The sequence below is a fragment of the Lissotriton vulgaris genome, chromosome 1_2, assembly GCF_964263255.1.
Source record: "Lissotriton vulgaris chromosome 1_2, aLisVul1.2, whole genome shotgun sequence".
NCBI classification, from domain to species: Eukaryota; Metazoa; Chordata; class Amphibia; order Caudata; family Salamandridae; genus Lissotriton; species Lissotriton vulgaris.
The window spans coordinates 169,184,183-169,205,470 of NC_141686.1; the positions used below are offsets into that span (position 1 = coordinate 169,184,183).

General features: G+C 45.5%; 1 protein-coding gene across 2 annotated transcripts in view; it reads left to right on the forward strand.

Moving 5' to 3' along the window:
* Positions 1-21,288, forward strand: part of MKRN1 (makorin ring finger protein 1) — a 153,731-nt gene that overhangs the window by 10,944 nt on the left and 121,499 nt on the right. The window contains exons 2-3 of one of the 2 annotated variants that reach the window (XM_086953052.1): positions 81-209; positions 19,279-19,505. In XM_086953052.1, coding sequence (XP_086809178.1) covers positions 81-209; positions 19,279-19,505 — 356 coding nt within the window. Of the gene's footprint in view, positions 1-80; positions 210-19,233; positions 19,506-21,288 lie in introns of both variants that reach the window. The other variant, XM_086953051.1, reaches the window with a different exon arrangement.

A 21,288-nucleotide genomic window follows, 5' to 3' on the forward strand; every position in this document is an offset into this window, starting at 1 on the left:
CAGTTCATTTTTGTTTTGATGTATTACCTGATTTCACTCCTAAGGAGACTAAAGTTTAAACCTTCTTTCCTTTCATGAAGGTATTTCATACATGGAGTTTGCCTAGAAGGTGACAACTGCCGCTACTCCCACGATCTTTATAGCAGTCATCCCACAATGAGTTGCAGATACTACCAGCGAGGGTGCTGCACCTACGGGGACCAGTGCAGGTAAGCAGAAGGAACTTGTTTCCCTCACTGGAGGGTGGACAGTAACATCGCATGTCAAGTTTGTTTGGAGCGAGTGTTTGAGCTCTGGGGTGCAGTGTTACCAGTTTGCACTTTTGTTAACCTATTTTGTTCTCAGTCTGCCTAATTTGTTCAGTTTGTGCTCCATAAATAATTCAATTAACATTTAAAGTCTCCCATGTCTAACGTGGCCTCCTTTTCTGGAAGATACTTTAATACACTTATTTTATCCAGTAGCTTTTATACATTTCCCATGTAGGTACAGTACAATCTACCTTCTGGGTTGAAGTGATAGTTGGTGGGGCTGGTGACAGTTGGCACCGAGGACATCACCTGTATTGGTTGCCTCAGTGGAGAATAAAACTATTCCAGTGACCTTCATGGTGATTGCTATTTCCTAAATATAACAAATGACGTTTTGTCGGGATGTTATGTGCTGCTCCCTCTCAAACATGAACCATTTTTGTCCTATTTGTAGATGGTCAACCAGTATAGAAGTGCAACCAGTGACCTTCTATGAGCTTAGAGGCATTTCTCAATTGCAGATTAATGAGTGTCTTACCACTCTGCAGCATATATTTGGTCTCTGTATGTAACAGGTTTGATGGTAATGTTGCTCTGAGTTACGTCTCTACTGACCCCACATTGCTACATAAAGGAGCATGATTTCTCTTTACAGAATGCCTTAATTATTTATATAAGTATCTTCAAAGTTCTTTGGGTGCAGATTTCCCCCCCCCCCTCTTTTTATGTAGCATTCCACCTTTTCTGTTGACTTTCTGGTACTGCAGATACTCTATTTTAGAGTTCTCCAACGAGTAGTTAAGCACTCAACTGGTGCTTCTAAAATAATCCTACCCCACTGTACCTAACTGAAGTGTAGTACGAGGGAAGAGGTAGGTGCTGTTTTAGCTATAGTTTAGTTGTGCCAATATTTGCCAAAAAGTTTCTCTAGGTTCTAATCTGCTCCATGCCTTAGAATGAGAGCAGTTGGTATCGCTTTCCTGGGACTCCATCTCTAACACCCTGCAAAGGGAGTTAGAAACACTGGAGCTGGATTCTCGGCGAGGAGGATGACAGCGTCTGGTCAGTGCGTCAGTTGGGGAGTTGACTTCCTTCAGGACTTGCTGTGGCGAGCCGCGTCGTGCAAGTAGGTAGCCGAACCACACCGTGCCTTGCCATAGCAAGTGAAGGTATATTTATACCTTGAAGGTGTTTAGTAATGCCAGTATTGAGGTATAAGTAGGGCATATGAACGTTATGAATGAACCCCTAAGGAATAGATGTTTATGCATAATACACGAGTTCTTAGAGAAATCAATATCCAGGCAAGGGGAAGTCCTAAAGGCTTAAGGTCTGGTTTTCCAATAACTTGTTGTGACGAAGAGGATTGGATGTAGTTGACCATGCCTGTATTTGGTTAGCATGAGCAATGCCTAAATGGCTGAATTTCTATGCCTAAACAAGGGCATTGTGAATTGTACCTATATAAGGGCATGAACCGGGAAATCTATATACGGTATCTAAATCGATGAACACCTCCACTGGCTCTACATTAACGCCTCTCTGGACTTCAAACTGGAAAAAGGAAATTCCTATGGTCCGGAGGGTGGCTTGGATCGGATGTTTGATAAAGAGCTGTGATGGGGATTGTATTAACTTCAACAGCCCACATTTGGCAGAAAGGATCCTTCATGCCGCCAACCATGGTGCTAGAATAGGCCCTCGCTCCTCCAAATGAGCACTTCCTCTGGTTTATTTTATCCACCTTTACCTACGAAGCTGCACCCTAGGAAACCCACCCCGGCCCCTTTAACTTGTTTGATCCTTTGGGTCAAGTAGACCAATGTGATTGACTTGGTGGTCAGTGTCTTAGGAATTCTTCTTTGCTTTTACAAACGGTTGCAAAAGATCAGTCGGCTAAGGTGAACCGTCGTAACCCCACAACGGGTAAATACTTTTTAAACATAATCTCTTGGAATACAGCTGGTTTGGCAGCAAGTTCTCAGATCCGGGGTGGGTAACTTTTATTAAACAAGCAATGACTGGGCAGGACAGCAAGCACAAGCAACGAGGGGGGGGCAGGGAAGCAAGCACAAGCAACAAGGGGGGCAGGACAGCAAGCACAAGCAACGAGGGGGGGGCAGGACAGCAAGCACAAGCAACGAGGGGGGGCAGGACAGCAAGCACAAGCAACGTGGGGGCTGGACAGCAAGCACGAGCAACGAGGGGAGGGCAGGACAGCAAGCACTAGCAACGAGGGGGGCAGGACAAAGCACTGACAACAAGGGGAGGGAGGACAGCAAGCACGAGCAACGAGGGGGGCAGGACAAAGCACTGGCAACGAGGGGGGGCAGGACAGCAAGCACAAGCAACGAGGGGGGCAGGACAGCAAGCACAAGCAACGAGGGGGCGGCAGGACAGCAAGCACAAGCAACAAGGGGGTGGCAGGACAGCAAGCACAAGCAACGAGGGGGGCAGGATAGCAAGCACGAGCAACGAGGGGGGCAGGATAGCAAGCACAAGCAACGAGGGGGCGGCAGGACAGCAAGCAAAAGCAACGAGGGGGCGGCAGGATAGAAAGCACGAGCAACTAGGGGGCAGGACAGAAAGCACAAGCAACGAGGGGGCAGGACAGAAAGCACAAGCAACGAGGGGGGCAGGATAGCAAGCACGAGCAACGAGGGGGGGCAGGATAGCAAGCACGAGCAACGAGGGGGGGCAGGACAGCAAGCACAAGCAACGAGGGGGGCAGGACAGCAAGCAACGAGGGGGGGCAGGACAGCAAGCACAGGCAACGAGGGGGTCAGGACAGCAAGCACAAGCAACGAGTGGGCGGCAGGACAGCAAGCACAAGCAACGAGGGGGTGGCAGGACAGCAAGCAAAAGCAACGAGGGGGCGGCAGGATAGAAAGCACGAGCAACGAGGGGGCAGGACAAAGCACTGGCAATGAGGGGGGGCAGGACAAAGCACTGGCAACGAGGGGGCGGCATGACAGCAAGCACAAGCAACGAGGGGGGCAGGATAGCAAGCACGAGCAACGAGGGGGGGCAGGATAGCAAGCACGAGCAACGAGGGGGGGCAGGACAGCAAGCACAAGCAACGAGGGGGGCAGGACAGCAAGCACAAGCAACGAGGGGGGGGCAGGACAGCAAGCACGAGCAACGAGGGGGGCCAGCAAGCACGAGCAACGAGGGGGGCAGGACAGCAAGCACGAGCAACGAGGGGGCGGCAGGACAGCAAGCATGAGCAACGAGGGGGGCAGGACGAAGCAACGAGGGGGGGGCAGGACAGCAAGCACAAGCAACGAGGGGGCGGCAGGACAGCAAGCACGAGCAACGAGGGGGGCAGGATAGCAAGCACTAGCAACGAGGGGAGGGCAGGACAACAAGCACTAGCAACGAGGGGAGGGCAGGACAGCAAGCACAAGCAACGAGGGGGCGGCAGGACAGCAAGCAAAAGCAACGAGGGGGCAGCAGGATAGAAAGCCCGAGCAACGAGGGGGCAGGACAGAAAGCACTGGCAACGAGGGGGCAGGACAGAAAGCACTGGCAATGAGGGGGGGCAGGACAAAGCACTGGCAACGAGGGGGCGGCAGGACAGCAAGCACAAGCAACGAAGGGGGGGCAGGACAACAAGCAACGAGGGGGGCAGGACGGCAAGCACGAGCAACGAGGTGGGCAGGACAGCAAGCAAGCAACGAGGTGGGCAGGACAGCAAGCACGAGCAACGAGGGGGGCAGGATAGAAAGCACGAGCAACGAGGGGGCAGGACAGAAAGCACTGGCAATGAGGGGGGCAGGACAAAGCACTGGCAACGAGGGGGCGGCAGGACAGCAAGCACAAGCAACGAGGGGGGGGCAGGACAGCAAGCACTAGCAACGAGGGGAGGGCAGGACAACAAGCACTAGCAACGAGGGGAGGGCAGGACAGCAAGCACAAGCAACGAGGGGGGCAGGACAGCAAGCACGAGCAACGAGGGGGGGCTGGATAGAAAGCACGAGCAACGAGGGGGGGCAGGACAAAGCACTGGCAACGAGGGGGGGGCAGGACAGCAAGCACAAGCAACGAGGGGGGGCAGGACAGCAAGCACAAGCAACGAGGGGGGGGCAGGACAGCAAGCACAAGCAACGAGGGGGGCAGGACAGCAAGCACAAGCAACGAGGGGGGCAGGACAGCAAGCACAAGCAACGAGGGGGGCAGGACAGCAAGCACAAGCAACGAGGGGGGCAGGACAGCAAGCACAAGCAACGAGGGGGGCAGGACAGCAACGAGGGGGGCAGGACAGCAAGCACAAGCAACGAGGGGGGCAGGACAGCAAGCACGAGCAACGAGGGGGGGCAGGATAAAAAGCACGAGCAACGGGGGGCAGGACAGAAAGCACTGGCAATGGGGGGGGGCAGGACAAAGCACTGGCAACGAGGGGGTGGCAGGACAGCAAGCACAAGCAACGAGGGGGGGGCAGGACAGCAAGCACAAGCAACGAGGGGGGCAGGACAGCAAGCACGAGCAACGAGGGGGGGCAGGACAGCAAGCACAAGCAACGAGGGGGGCAGGACGAAGCAACGAGGGGGGGGCAGGACAGCAAGCACAAGCAACGAGGGGGGGGCAGGACAGCAAGCACAAGCAACGAGGGGGCGGCAGGACAGCAAGCACGAGCAACGAGGGGGCGGCAGGACAGCAAGCACGAGCAACGAGGGGGGCAGGACAGCAAGCACTAGCAACGAGGGGAGGGCAGGACAACAAGCACTAGCAACGAGGGGAGGGCAGGACAACAAGCACTAGCAACGAGGGGGGTCAGGACAGCAAGCACTGGCAACGAGGGGGGGAGCACAGCAAGCACTAGCAACGAGGGGGGGGCAGGACAACAAGCACAAGCAACGAGGGGGGCAGGACAGCAAGCACGAGCAACGAGGGGGGGCAGGACAGCAAGCACGAGCAACGAGGGGGGGCAGGACAGCAAGCACGAGCAACGAGGGGGGGCAGGACAGCAAGCACGAGCAACGAGGGGGGGCAGGACAGCAAGCACAAGCAACAAGGGGGGGCAGGACAGAAAGCACAAGCAACGAGGTGGGGGGGGCAGGACAGCAAGCACGAGCAACGAGGGGGCAGGCACTCACCGGAGGACTTTGCAGCTTCTCGACATCTTGCGGCGGTCGGGCAGAAATGGCGTCACAAAAGCGGTGCCATTTTCGCATTCGGGCGTGGTTTTTGCAGTTGAGTGACTGACGTCACGGCGAACTGCAAAAACAGGCCCCCGAATCCGAAAAGGACGGGGCTTCAACGGAGTGATGCCCCTCTCCTCCAATGGCTGGCCTCCGTTTAGGAACCCAGCTAATGGAGAAGAGGGGCGGGTTCAAGCCCCCACACTAAAACATTAATTCTCGTCTGCGCGACACTGCTGCGCAGTGTACGCTAGGCCAAGACCTAAAAATAGGATATTTGTCTCCAAGAGACATGGACTGTTGACAATACCTACTTCTTGGAGGGCTTTAAGCTTTTTATTATCCCTGCAACTCTGTCAAGGGCAGGGCGTCCAAGAGGGGGGGGTCTTTCCACTTATGTATCTCTTGGTCTATGAGGTGACTTTGTGGTATTAGATGCTGATAAATATTTTTCTCCAAGAGTTATCCTTTGTCTCAGGGTCTCACAGGATACACCTTTTGAACTCCTACATTACCACATCTTTTCTCCCCAGGTGTGTAATGTCACCCGCCTATGCTCATTTGTAGTGAATGGCAAGGTTTTGTCTAGTAAACCTGGTAACATAGTTCTGGCAAGGAACTTTCTCACACTTATGCGGTGCCCCAAGGCAGGGGGGACCATGGGCTAGCGAAGAGTCCTCTTGTCCTCTGGTAGACGGTGTGCATTTTGCACCTAGCAGTTGGGGGGAGTAATCAAATGCATTGAATTGCGACCTGGACTTACAATTCACTATAGAGAAACTAACCCCGTACAGCCGATATCTCATCCCAACATTTAAGGGGCTGGGTTGGGAGCCCTCATTTGTTTTTATTTTAACCTCCAAACCCCCCCCCCCCCCCCCCACCCCCCCATATTACTTGATTTCAGAGTTCGCTATAACTACTGGCTAATATAACAATCATAACCACTTGTGTATCAAAGATATTTGGCCCTCCTTAGATCCTAAGTCAGACTATCGGAGGGAGGGGTTTTACAGGCAACAGATGGAGTAAGACTTCTTAGATGGGGCAGATTATTCCAGATGCCTTGTGTAGGTCTTTATCAGAGATGCCCCAAGTATAATTTCAGATATGTCAGAATGTGAAGTTGGAGTCAGATGAGTATCATCTGTGCCTTCAGAACAATTTCCCGATCTGTTGTTGACCTATTGACTGCCCATCCTAGGAAGATCACAGGGAGAGGGGACACAGATGGTTCAACTCAGACTGTTCGCTTACAGCTAGGAGGCAGAAACTAGCTCTTCATGCCTCCCCGAGGAATGCTGTGCTGGTCAAAATCCGTAGAAAGCAGTATAAACTAGCCCTTACCAACTGCAGGGATGCACTGAAGGCAGAAGCATGGAGTAACCTCATGGTAGCCTCTACTTATCAGTATAGTGCCAAGTTCTGGAGCATTATAAACAGCCCTATCCTAGGAGAAAATGCCACTAACGTTTTTGAAGCGAACATCACTGAAAATTAATTGGTCTGTCATTTTGAGGGCATGTTTAAGGGAGACATTGCTCCATCCGCCTCACGTAAAATTGGGAGTATCCCTAAAAAACTAGTCTTGGAAGAAGTAAGGCGTGGTATTACTGGTCTGACACGTAACAAGGCCCCGGGCACTGATTGTATCCCACCTGACTTTTTTTCTGGCAGATGTGGCACTTTAGGCTCTGGTACTTACTCTGTTATCAACGCAATTGCTAGGCTTGGCACCCCGTCCTCATTGGCAACTTCCATCATTGTGCCAGCCTTTAAAAAGGGGGATAGGGACAGCACTAATTGTTACAGGCCGATCTCTTTGATGGACTCAGTTGTAAAAGTGGTCAGTAGAATACTGCTGGATAGGTTATCGACATGGGCGTCCGATAATAACATTGTCGGGTGCCCATTATGGGTTTCGCCCTGGCCATTCTACGATTGAACAATCTCTGAACCTCTTTTTAATCTCTAGTAAATACAGTTGTTCGAAGAGGTACCATCTTCCTGGCTTTTATGGATCTGTCATCCGCATTTGATTTCATAAATCGGGGGCAAAAAAATCGCGAAATCGTCACTTTTGTAAAAATGCAGCGATTTTTACTAAAGTGCCAGCGAAATCGGCACTTTTGTAGAAATCGCTGCATTGTTACAAAAGCAAATGCATGCCGCTATGCCGCTATATCCTGGGGGGGGTCTGTATTGTGAGTCTGAGTCCGGTAGCCATGAACGGCCTGGTATTGTGAGTCCAGACGGGGTGTTAATGTCCCAGTGGATGGCCGGGCGGTGCTGCTACACAGGAGGATTAACCCTAAAGAGCGAGTAATTAAGCAGGCCATCCGCCTTCCCATTTGCCTCGGTTTGTGTGGGTGACACGGCGCGGTGCAGCTGCAGTCACGATGGGACACAGTTAGGCCATAATCATTAAATAGAAACTCAATCACCGGGGACCGCAACTGCATTTGTCTCATCTGAATAGGTCTTTGCATATTGCACCTAGGAGCCCCTTCTGATGGAAAGTCCGGCATCATGTCCTGTGGTCTTGAAAACAGCCCACACTTAATAAATGCATACACGGGGCTCAGTCTTAGACGCTTTTGAACACTACTGAACAGTTACATTGTCATTTTGCCAGTGTTGTTCCGATGACCCTTTCAGAATGGATTTCCCTTCCTTCTGTGTTTCGTTCCTTGGGTTTTATAGTTTGCTATTGCATTAATAAGGCTATGGGCGTGGGTAGTAAATATGCATCACGTTGGGCAGGCTGTGGATACAAATCATTGCAGATTTCAACGTCATAGTCGCACAAAGGGGCGGGCGGGCGAGGCACAACACATTTACAACCAAATTAATTGCAAGAGCCGAGCCGACTCTCTGTCTGGGTTTTAAGTGCTCCTGCACTTCAACATTCCAAAGAGTGCATTTCTTTAGCAGATATAAGTGTTTCAACGTAGTACATCAGATGATATCACTGCATTGCGAGGGATTTATTAAACATGAACTTCAAAATGGTCATGCCCCCTGGCCCCCATGACTGCGTTGCCATTAGTGAATTAAAAGGCTAGTCAGTTGCCATGTGTACCATGTAGGTGGCCTTGATTCTTTCATGGAGCAACATTATAGTCTTTCAATCCGACACAAGATAGTACACACCTTGAACTCATGTATTTCAAAGCACTCTTAAATGCAATAAAGAAAATAGGAGGCACAGTGAAATAAAATTTGTCTAGGATCACATCCCAGTTTGGTCAAGCAGGGAAGGCAGGAAAAGTTCTAGGTTTCCTGATTCCACATTGTGCCATTCAGACATTGAGTAAGTATTTCCTTTTCCTATTTTACATCAAAGGATAATGTTCTCATCTTGGAGTATTCAGTTAGAGCGTGGGTGGTAGGCAGAAAACATTTTAAAGTTCGGATCTCGGGCTCCAGAACCCAAGAGGACCTCTAGCTCAGCCAGAGTGAGGCATCGGGCTCAAGCCTGACTCTCCCTTTCAGTGGCTCGTCCACCTCTGGGTGGAGTGCAGCAAGAAGAAATGGAAATGCTATCAAAGAAATAAAAGAATGCAGATGTCAGGATAATCCCAATTACAGATGTCTGGATACTACAATTTGGAATTACAATGTACCCAGAGGTAGAAGTGGGCGGAATCTATGAGGAACAGCAAAGCAGTTCCCGTACTTCTTTTTCTTTTTTTTTTTTTTTAAACCAACCATTTCTGAACCGTTACTGCCGACCTTGTGGTGCCTCTCCTTGAAAGGGAAGGGGGAAGGGGCAGGCTGTCACAGCTCCCACTCCATAACGCAGCATTCTTGAGGCCCTACGTGTTCCAAAACTAGCCAGATTTGCACCAAAAAACTAATTTCTCTGTCTTTACAACTTCATTTTAAATGCAGCAGCTGAACTTAAGTGTTTGGTTGGAGTGTGAATTCCAGTATAGAGTGAGTTGCTGTAGTGCACCGTCGCTGGTCTTGAGGAAGAGCTGAGGGTGCAAATGATTGTTGAGTGATGAACCTCCAAACTCCAGCATCTCCCCCTGAAGAAACTCCATCCCATTCTATCGCTGGGCAAACCTTCAGACGTCCTAAGCAGGACAGTTTCTGCTGTCCTCCCGTGAATGATGCTGGTAGCTCCTGGTGGGACGACGGTTCTAACCCCCCCATGCAACGCGGGACGCTTGTAACGCTGTTTTGCTGCCCTGGACTGCTGACGGGCAGTCTTTTACTTTTCGAGGGAAACAAAGTCTACATTGTAAATAAACCAAATATACGTAGCTTCAAGTTGTTAAATAACCAAAAAACTAAGATATCTGTTTGTTGTAGGAAAAATGGCCAAATATAATGCCGCAAAATTGCCGCTAAATTTCCATATTTGTGCCTCTAAATTTCCATTTTTGTGCCGCTAAATTTGCTAATCCATGCCACTATATCCTGGGGGGGTCTGTGTATAGCACGCTTATCACCAAGAAGGTCTCAAGGCGCTTTTTTTCATTGCCCCGGAGAGTTGGGCATGCCCTATATCACAGACCAGATAGCTTTTAGCCCGCTGTCTCTATGGTTAAAAATATGGGTTAAGGAGGGGGGACTCATTATATAAGGGGGTCCTTAAAGATAAAGAACATTTTTATTTTTTGGTCCCTTGTACTTGTTTAGCAATTATGGCGCGGACTGGGGTATGTCTCAAACGTATTGTGTTTAGTAGTTTTACTCCAACATATTGGTGTTTGGTATTTTTGAAGCGCCTTGTATTTATTACGTGAGTCTTGTACCTGCGAAGACTTGTTCTTGAGATTGCATCACACTACTTTATCTTAGTATTTATATTGTCCTTTTATGGTTTTCTTGATTATGAAACCGAATAAAGACATTTGATGAGTACCATTGGCTTTGAATGAATAGTAGTATTTATAAACTGCATTGTTAGCCAACAGACATTTTTACTCTAAAAGGGCAGTACAAACAGAGAAAGGAACAAGCTAGAATACTAGCTCATATTTTACAGGCAGAGAGCAAACTAATTCAAGACAGACTACTCTTATAAATGGGTTTGGTGCTAATTCGCTGGGGACTGAGATTTTTGGAAGAGGATCGTATGGAACGTGGGGTTTTTATATTTTCAGATGTGAGATCTAATGGCTACACAAATCCGAAAAGTGCATTTGTCTGCTGCCTTCGACACGGTGTCTCATGATATTCTTATCAGTCGTCTGAAGAGGGTAGGAATAGGAGGAACTGCGTTAGCCTGGCTAGAAAGCTTCATTACTGGCCACTCACAATGTGTTCGACTGGGCTCCCATCTTTCCATCTCCAGGGAGCTCACCAAGGGGGTTCCACAGGGCTCATGCCTAAGCCCCACATTGTTCAATGTGTATGTGGCCCCTTTGGCTGAAATTGTGAGAATTTGGGTTCACACCAATATCATACGCAGATGACACTCAACTGCTGTTTCCCTTACAGACACTAACGCCAGCAGTTAAAAATACCTTTGCTGCTGGGATGAGAGCGATATCCCATTGGATGACCTCTAACTGCCTACAATGCAATGTGGGTAAGACAGAAGTCATGCTCTTCGGAGAGGCCCCACTCTTATGGTCACCTGAATGGTGTCCCTCCGAACTAGGCCCTGTCCCCATCCCCAAAGAGGTGGTAAAAAACCTCGGGGTCCGACTTGACCAGTCCCTGATACTTAAAGACCAGTTTAATCAGGTGACTGGATCCTGCTTTGGGGTCATTGGACTTTTGAGAAGGGGTTTCCCCTATCTAGCAGACTGTCATAGGAAAACTTTAGTCCAGGCACTGGTAATCAGTAGACTGGACAACTGTAATGGGCTGCTCATCTCCACCAATGAAGAACAATTAAGCAGACTACAGGTAGCTCAAAATACAGCGGCCAGACTAATCTTGAATGTGCCACCCAGAACCCCCTCACGTCCTTTATTGAACAAACTTCACTGGCTCCTAATTCGTCAGAGGGTGAAGTTCAAGATATGTTGTATAATCTATAAATTCCTGTCGGGCACTGGCCCTAAGTACCTATCCGAAATTTTCAGACCCTATGAGCCTGGTCGCTCTTTGCGTTCTCAAACCCAATCCTTGTTACATGTACCACGGATTAAGAAGGAAAGACAGGGAGGCAGAGCCCTCTCGTGCCGAGGCCCCACTTTATGGAACTCCCTGCCTCTTACCCTTAGGCAAAATCCTAATTTAGCTGCCTTTAGGAAATGCTTAAAGACACACCTGTTCCTGCCCATGTAGACATCCTTTACTGCCTGATCTTTTCTCTGGATATTGCTTTGGTATGAACAAAAGCGCGGAGATACCCCTTCGGGGGTCGAATTCCTGCGCTATATAAGCATATAAATAAATAAATAAATTGTGAATTACCCACTGAGAGTGAGATGACAGCCAGTGCAACCTGTGCCTGACCTCTGCGACCTGCTCAAATTTATTGAGACCATGAACACAGGAATGGGAACAGGGTTACTGTTATTTCATTGACAAATGTGTGTATGAACCTTAAATTCATAAGTGGTAATGTTTCGTTAAGTATATCTTTGTATTTTTGTGCTTAAAACTCAAAGAAAAGAGAACTCAAAAAATTACAGAGACCATAAGCTGATCTAATGGCAGTGTTTTGAATTTACTGTAAGTGTGCAGGGTGTTAATATGATGGATAGCAGGTGTTTGAATAGTTGTATAAACCATAGAAGGTGCTAACACTATACCCTTTAACTCGGGTGCTATGAATTACAAAGTCTTACTCTGATGCTTAAGCTGGCTTTGCCATTGCTTTTTCCTTCAGTATTGACAATCTTGCAAGTTCACTTTGCAGGTACTCCGTATTCTTATTTTGGCAGCATGAGAGCTGCGTGCTGAAAGACTTTGTTCTTTTTGAGTGAGGGTTGCTATTGTGACTTTTGCCAGGGACTGGTGTGATGACAGCATGATTCTATCATAGATGCATTGGACATTTTGTGCCTGTTCTCCTCTGGGGTTACTGGTTCTCCTTCGTAAAGGTCTAGCCTGAGTTCCTTATAATTAAAGTCTCTACCAGGCATCTTGACTGGGACGTACAAGAAGTATGTTTGTGTCCGACTTGGGAATGGAAGAATTTTTTTTGTATTTTTCCCATTAAATTAGCATATCTATATAAGGTGGCTGCCATCATCTGCAATATTGGCCTGTATATAAAGGCTGTCTCTCTGAAATCTTTACCTAGAGGATTAAGACGTGTGTGGATAAAATGCACCTATCCCAAGTTCCGTCTTAATCTTCCATGGCATTCAATACTGCCAACCTCTGATACTAATACAGAACACCAATCTAGTGTGAACTAACAGGGGACCTTGAGAGGACAAGCACATCTCTAATGGCCACTCCTCAAAACCAGGCGACCATTATGGAATGCTTTTTGTCCATAGTATATCATTGTTTTACCACTCCAAGATGGCTAAACGTGGTTCTAAATGTGGCAACTGTGCTGAAAGTTTAAGACCTCAATAGACTATTTACAATACCACTTCAAGACCGAGACCAGTTTGTGTTTAGTTTTCCTTATTGCAACCGTAAGCATAATGTGCTTAGACAGCAGCATCTTTTCATTTTTCTACTGTGTACTTCATTACTTTTGTCAGAGTGACTGCAAGAATGGGTCAGTGAATAGATGAATGAGTGCAGAGAGGAGACTCTACGTGTCTGATGACTTATTGAGTGCCTAAACTAATCTCTGACCACAATGCATTTTAATTTGTAAGCAGACATTGCCAGTGCTTGTTAATGATTGAAGCGTATGCTAATGGCACGAAGAATAGCAAAGCTTGAAAACTATCCATGCATAGTTCTCCCTGAAGTTGAAGGGAGTGATGTATGGGGAATGGTGGGCCTGGAAAGAATACTCATTACAAAATTAAAATGATTGGATTGACAATTTGGTTTAGCTAGAGGTAGTGATTTATAGATCTCTAGTATTAAATCACGGCGTTGAAGATGTTCTTTTGAGTGCCGTATGTCTGTTTCTGATTTTCTTTGATTGCAAGGACATTGTAATAGCCAATTCTAATAATTGTCAATGTTGTGGAATGATGTGATGAGGAAACCTAATTTCCCCTTTGTGTCCATCACACCTACGTTGCAAAAAGGGGGGTTCACCCAGTAACGTCACTGGGACCTGGATTTGTATATTGCTGAGAAAGAGGGGTCCCAGTAAACACACAGAAAATTATTTATAAACCATCAAGAAAAGTCAATTATAAAGACAAGAAGGTCAGTCTGCTAACATCGATTTTATTTACAATGTAGCTAAGCCACTTATTAGGGCAAACATACTAGATATAACATTTGCAATTTTAGTGAAGTGCCCTGGAAAAAGGGAGAGGGGAAATGTGCAGTGAGTGTAGGAAGGGTAAGTGACATAAAAACAAAGCCAAAGGCTACTATCAATCAAAAACTCTTAGACTGATTCAGATTGTCCATGACCATAAGTTCAATAATAATACTACAAAATAACATGCTTCATATATGTGCTCATTAGCGTGATTGTTGGAATGAAGCTGAAAAACAAAAAAAACAGTTGGCGTTTCGACCCCTGTTATGAAGGCAGGCTGAAATAGATCCCTTGCATTAGGGTCTTCATCAGGACGGGAGACAGGGACACAAACCTATTTAGTACAAAAAAGGGTTTTGTCATTAGGAACAAATCCACAGTGTTAAAATTAAAAGACTCAGCACATCAAAGTTAGAGAAAACAAGACATACCGAGGATGCTTGATCTCAAGGGCGGAGAGGGAACTAATACTCCCACAAGGCAGGCTTGGTGGAGCCAAGGCTGGAGGGCCTATCTCTGGTCTCAGACACGACTGAAGGATAATTGAAGAAACGTCATTCTAAGTAGGGAGGAAATAATGCAATAAAGAAGCTGGTGCCAAGCGGTTTCAATGTTAACCAGACAGGTTAAGTAAGTAAACTTACAATGGACACCACTTATAATTCCAGATGGATTAAGTCGGTAACATCAAAGACCGTATAGTTAAAAAAGGGCCGCAGGATTGCATCAAATGAAATCTATATGGAAGGAAGGGAGAGGCCATCACTTATTGTGCCACATATCAGGGAGGCTTTAAGAGAAATTCAATCGGGCATGCCCGTGCCGAGTTGTTAGGCTCGCGTACTCCACTCTGAAAATTCATGCATACCTGTTTGGACAAACCGGCATCTGACATTAACAGAAAACGGTAGTCTCCATAGAAATCATTCGGTGAAAATGAATAACTGAATCAGCAATTGGAAGTCCCTAAGGAAGGAGAGAGAGGGGAAAGACCATCACTATTCATGCCATATGTCAAGAGGACCGTAAGAGAAAAGGACAAGTTCAATCGGGCATACCGGTAACTAGTTGCAAGATGGAATCACCGAGCCTGATGGGAGTCTCCTAACTGGATATTCAAAAACGGCATCTGTCGTGACAGAAATCGGAGGTCTCAATTAGAAAAGTACGGAGATATTAAAGTCAGAAGGTGGGTTACCAACAGTAAGGTAAAAGGTGTACCTGCACTGAATGGAGTAAATCCGTGTATCATCAGCGGTCGCAAAGCGGAGTTCGCGTAGCCTGATCCGCCCAGGGAATGCAAACTATAGTTGCGGTCACTTGGTGTGATCGTCTCCAAAATAGAAGAGGGCAAAGCGTATAACAGATTGCGATGCTTAAGCAAGTGGCCATCATAGAGTGGCTGTTAGTGTATAAATACGGGCTGAAATTACTTAAGACATCGCAATGGTGATGACAGGGGAGCATGTAAAAATCGTTTTTGTATAAGATTTACAACATAAACATGTACACGATAATTCAAAAACGTAGAGGAGGCATACCACAATTGAACAATGGACATAGCAAGTCAGTAAAGTCCGTTGACCATGGAAACATGTAATTATCACAATTATTTATAAAGGAAATACGGATTATCTGAAATTATACAGGAACCGGCCCCAAAGTATGGCGTACCTGTCACATGACTGTAATGGCCAACCAGGCGTGGTAAAAAGATCTTGAATTGAAAATGTGCAATCATTAAACATAGTGATGTTGTATATTCAATATAGGCGTACCTGTCGCAAGACGGTAAAGGCCCATAACAATTAAACACTTATTGCCTTATGTTATAACCCGCCATGTAGCTCCATAAATCAAAATTAGCACAAATTCTAGGTAAAACACATGATTTATATGTTGCATAGTGGGAGGCAGACCTCACTATCGGAGCAGCGCTAGCTGGGAAAAAACTGTCAAATTCATTGAGGCCATTGCTGATCGAATTAAAACGGAACATCCATTTGAGCTCCCTTACATTTAGGATCTCCGCAATGTTACCACCTCTGGGGCCAAGTGTCACCTGTTCTACGATGACCCACTTGAAACTTTCTGGGGAGTGAGCTGCAGACTTGAAATGTTGCACAAGAGGTGCATCCTGAACTTCACAGCGAATCTTGCTCATATGTTGGAGAATACGGACTTCCGCTTTTTGTTGGGTCTGTCCAATGTATATCAAGTCACATGGACACAGAATGGCATATATAATGTTAGTAGAATTACAGTTGGTGTGGGATCTCATAGATGTTTTAATGTGCAGATACTCGAACTCCTTTGTCTGTATGGTGCTGTCACAGGCCTTACAGTGCCCACACCGGTAGTGACCCACAATAGGTGGTAAGTTCCACATGGATGACAGGGTAGGATCTTGCGGACGTCGTAGGAAGGAACGAACCACAGAATCATACAGACAAAGGAGTTCGAGTATCTGTACATTAAAACATCTGAGATCCCACACAAACTGTAATTCTACTAACATTATATATGCCATTCTGTGTCCATGTGACTTGATATACTTTGGACAGACCCAACAAAAAGCTAAAGTCTGTATTCTCCAACATATGAGCAAGATTGGCTGTGAAGTTTAGGGTGCACCTCTTGTGCAACATTCCAAGTCTGCAGCTCACTCCCCAGAAAGTTTCAAGTGGGTCATCTTAGAACAGGTGACACTTGGCCCCAGAGGTGGTAACATTGCGGAGATCCTAAATGTAAGGGAGCTCAAATGGATGTTCCATTTTAATTCGATCAGCAATGGCCTCAATGAATTTGACAGTTCTTTTTCCCAGCTAGCGCTGCTCCGATAGTGAGGTCTGCCTCCCACTCTGCAAGATATAAATTATGTGATTTACCTAGAATTTGTGCTAATTTTGATTTATGGAGGTACATGGCGGGTTATAACATAAGGCAATAAGTGTTTAATTGTTATGGGCCTTTACCGTCTTGCGACATGTACGCCTATATTGAATATACAACATCACTCTATGTTTAATGATTGCACATTTTCAATTCAAGATCTTTTTACCACGCCTGGTTGGCCTTTACCGTCATGTGACAGGTACGCCATACTTTGGGGCTGGTTCCTGTATAATTTCAGATAATCTGTATTTCCTTTATAAATAATTGTGATAATTACATGTTTCCATGGTCAACGGACTTTACTGACTTGCTATGTCCATTGTTCAATTGTGGTATGCCTCCCCTCTCCGTTTTTGATTTTGAATTATCGTGTACATGTTTATGTTGTAAATCTTATACAACAACGATTTTTACATGCTCCCCTGTCATCACCATTGCGATGTCTTAAGTAATTTCAGCCCTTATTTAAACACGAACAGCCACTCTATGATGGCCGCTTGCTTAAGCATCGCAATCCGTTATACGCTTTGCCCTCTTCTATTTTGGAGACTATCACACCACGTGACCGCAACTATAGTTTGCATTCCCTGGGCGGATTCCGCTACGCGAACTCCGCTATGCGAACTCCGCTATGCGACCGCTGATGATACACGGATTTACTCCATTCAGTACAGGTACACCTTTTACCTTACTGTTGGTAACCCACCTTCTGACTTTAATATCTCCGTACTTTTCTAATTGAGACCTCAGTTTTCTGTCACGACAGATGCCGTTTTTGAATATCCAGTTAGGAGACTCCCATCAGGCTCGGTGATTCCATCTTGCAACTAGTTACCGGTATGCCCGATTGAACTTGTCCTTTTCTCTTACGGTCCTCTTGACATATGGCATGAATAGTGATGGTCTTTCCCTCTTTCTCCTTCCTTAGGGACTTCCAATTGCTGATTCAGTTATTCATTTTCACCGAATTATTTCTATGGAGACTACCGTTTTCTGTTAATGTCAGATGCAGGTTTGTCCAAACAGGTATGCATGAATTTTCAGAGTGGGGTACGCGAGCCTAACAACTCGGCACGGGCATGCCTGATTGAATTTCTCTTAAAGCCTCCCTGATATGTGGCACAATAAGTGATGGCCTCTCCCTTCCTTCCATATAGATTTCATTTGATGCAATCCTGCGGCCCTTTTTTAACTATACGGTCTTTGATGTTACCGACTTAATCCATCTGGAATTATAAGTGGTGCCCATTGTAAGTTTACTTACTTAACATGTCTGGTTAACATTGAAACCGCTTGGCACCAGCTTCTTTATTGCATTATTTCCTCCCTACTTAGAATGACGTTTCTTCAATTATCCTTCAGTCGTGCCTGAGACCAGAGATAGGCCCTCCAGCCTTGGCTCCACCAACCCTGCCTTGTGGGAGTATTAGTTCCCTCTCCGCCCTTGATAACAAGCATCCTCGGTATGTCTTGTTTTCTCTAACTTTGATGTGCTGAGTCTTTTAATTTTAACACTGTGGATTTGTTCCTAATGACAAAACCCTTTTTTGTACTAAATAGGTTTGTGTCCCTGTCTCCCGTCCTGATGAAGACCCCAATGCAAGGGATCTATTTCAGCCTGCCTTCATAACAGGGGTTGAAACGTCGACTTTTTTTGTTTTTCAGCTTCATTCCAACAATCACGCTAATGAGCACATATATGAAGCATGTTATTTTGTAGTATTATTATTGAACTTATGGTCATGGACAATCTGAATCAGTCTAAGTTTATGATTGATTGTAGCCTTTGGCTTTGTTTTTATGTCACTTACCCTTCCTGCACTCACTGCACATTTCCCCTCTCCCTTTTTCCAGGGCACTTCACTAAAATTGCAAATGTTATATCTAGTATGTTTGCCCTAATAAGTGGCTTAGCTACATTGTAAATAAAAACAATGTTAGCAGACTGACCTTCTTGTCTTTATAATTGACTTTTCTTGATGGTTTATAAATAATTTTCTGTGTTTACTGGGACCCCGCTTTCTCAGCAACATCACACCTACGTTTCATGAGATTTGCAGTACCATTTGTTGTTGCAATATTTAGCAAACATGACTATTGCATCTTAGTTTCCTACGTGGAATCTATCTGTGTTCAAAATATTCAGAACTAGAACTATTGCTTACCTACACCCATCCATCAGAAGGAAGCTGGTAACACTGATGTACATTTGGTTGTACATATCTTTGTGCGTTTGTTACATATCCCAGCTGTTTGAGTCTTCAACAGTCATTCTGTTAATCGCAAGTACCAAATGAGACTAATGTGTTAATTCTGGCACAACCATAAAATTATTTGCTGCCCTCGAACTGCTCTTTCATATGTTCCAGAGTTTATGCTCACTTGGGACATCTTTTTTGCATAATCCCAATCCTTGCGTGAAGGGTTTCTATTTGAGCACTTGTTGATGGGATGCTGTGTGCTGTTCTTCTTGTGTTTGCTCCTATGTATCATCGCGTCTTTTCCTGATGTTCCTTTTCCCATTTCATTGTTTCATGCTTCTTGCCAATCTGATCATGTTGTGTTTTTTTTTGTGTTCTCCTCACTTCACATCCTATAATTCCACTTCCCCTCCTTTTTTCCCAAGACTGCCGGGTTGCATGCTCTCATCGCCTGTGTTTTTACTGGATAGATATGAGCATATAAAGGACCAGGAGCTGGTACTTGATGGAAGGACTTCTGTGGATTCGTCTGTCCCAGTGTTGAACCAGGTCTCGTGTCCTGAAGTGAGCACAACTGCAGAGCAGAGCACAACTGTCGCTGAAGTGGAAAAGTCCCTACACACTGTGCCGGTGCCATGCATTGAAGACTGGGTCAACGCAGTAGAGTTTGTACCCGGGCAGCCCTACTGTGGACGTGGTAAGGCCAAAGTAGTTTATGTACTCCCAAGTGCATTTGGCTTGGCCAGTTTTCACTGCCATTGATCCGTTTGTGGTGATGGGTCTAGAAGTTAATAGCCGCTCTTTAATTTTTCGCTTTTAATGAGAAGACTGGCCCATCATGATTATTTACACACTTACATTTTTTTTACTTGCATTTGTATGTAGAGTTAAAGTTATGACTTTTTTTATTCCTCAAGTGCTAGAGATACCAACATTTATATTAAATTTGTATTTTTGCTTTTTAACATTTAAGCTTTCTTGTCCATAATATCTTGCTTGTCATTCATTGGCATATGGTAATCTGTTCAGAAGTTCACGTTGTGGCTTTAAATTTGTCTGTACTTTATGTATTTGTATAAATGATTTAAAACCTATGCCTATAGAATCAACAACCAAATGTGTGTATCTAATGCAGCCAGATCTATTTATTCTTTCACAATGCAGTTACTTGCATGGGAAACCACATCATATAAGTGTATGCTGACGCATGAAAACACATGTTTCGTCTACCTTCTGCAGGTATTTTGTTTATTTTTTTGTCTGGTTAGTTACTTTCCTTACAAACATTTACCCATAGAAATGGAACAAAACTACGCTATATGCGAATTTTCTTGTGATGTTTTTTACCTCAGAAAACTGACACTGCACATTGAGCACGGTTTAATCTCATTGAGCAAATTAACTCCTCACTGTTGTATGTCATCTATTGGCATTAATTTCCAGGGACGGCATAGATTACATTTTTTTCAGTGAAGCATTGACCTTTGTGAATATGGGCACCAGGCAAAAAATTGTCTAACTGACCTAGCTTTCTGACCTCTTAACTCTGTTTGTTGTATGTGGTGTACTTCAAATAGTTGTACATGATTGAAGAATCAGTCTTCAGGAAGAGTAATTGAATACACAAATGTACCCATTTACATTTTAGTGCACTTTACAGATTAATTTATGAAAACCGCATATTGGTATTTTATTGCACATAGCTTTATGGCTACTCCTTTAGTTCTTCACCAACAGTGGCAGCCACTTGCCACTTCTGCACCTTCTGATATCGGTGGTAATTCAAATATTTTATTGGGTTTTTGTATAGCCCTGGCTCAACCCACTATAATGCATTAGACCACGTTATGAAGATTAACTTCTGCATAAGAGCAGACTTCTAACCGCACAGACCAATCTGACAAATGTAGCACGGAAGAGCAAGATTGGCACATTAAGACCAATCTGGATCAACAGTCGGTGCAGTTTACATATTAATCTCATTGCTTTTTAACAGTGTCTCATTTGTAAAGTTAGGACTTTGACAAGGGGCATGCATGTTTTTACATTGGCTTTTTTTTGGGGTAGTAAAGGCTTGGCTTGCTTGCCTTATAGATGTCCATACATGTGCACATTGGAAATTGAGAAATTCACATACCATTCCAGGAAGCTGAGACCTGTTACAGCTGTTACTTGAGCAAGATGGTGCCAAACAGCTGTAATTTCATATTCCGGCCTCACGCACAGGCTACATTCAATGTTAAATTACATTGATCTATTCAGTATCACAATCCGTATTCCAATGCCTGCTGACCTTTTTTCTTTCTTTTTTTTTTTGCCGTAAAGCCAACATGTGTCTTAATATTCTAATTCCGGTCTCATGCTAGTATATAAGGCTACGACATCCAGTGCGACCATTATCATACCGGGTTTGCATGCAATATCAGTAACTAAACTCAAGATCTGTTTTGTGTCCTTAATAAAAGACAGAAGATTGGACA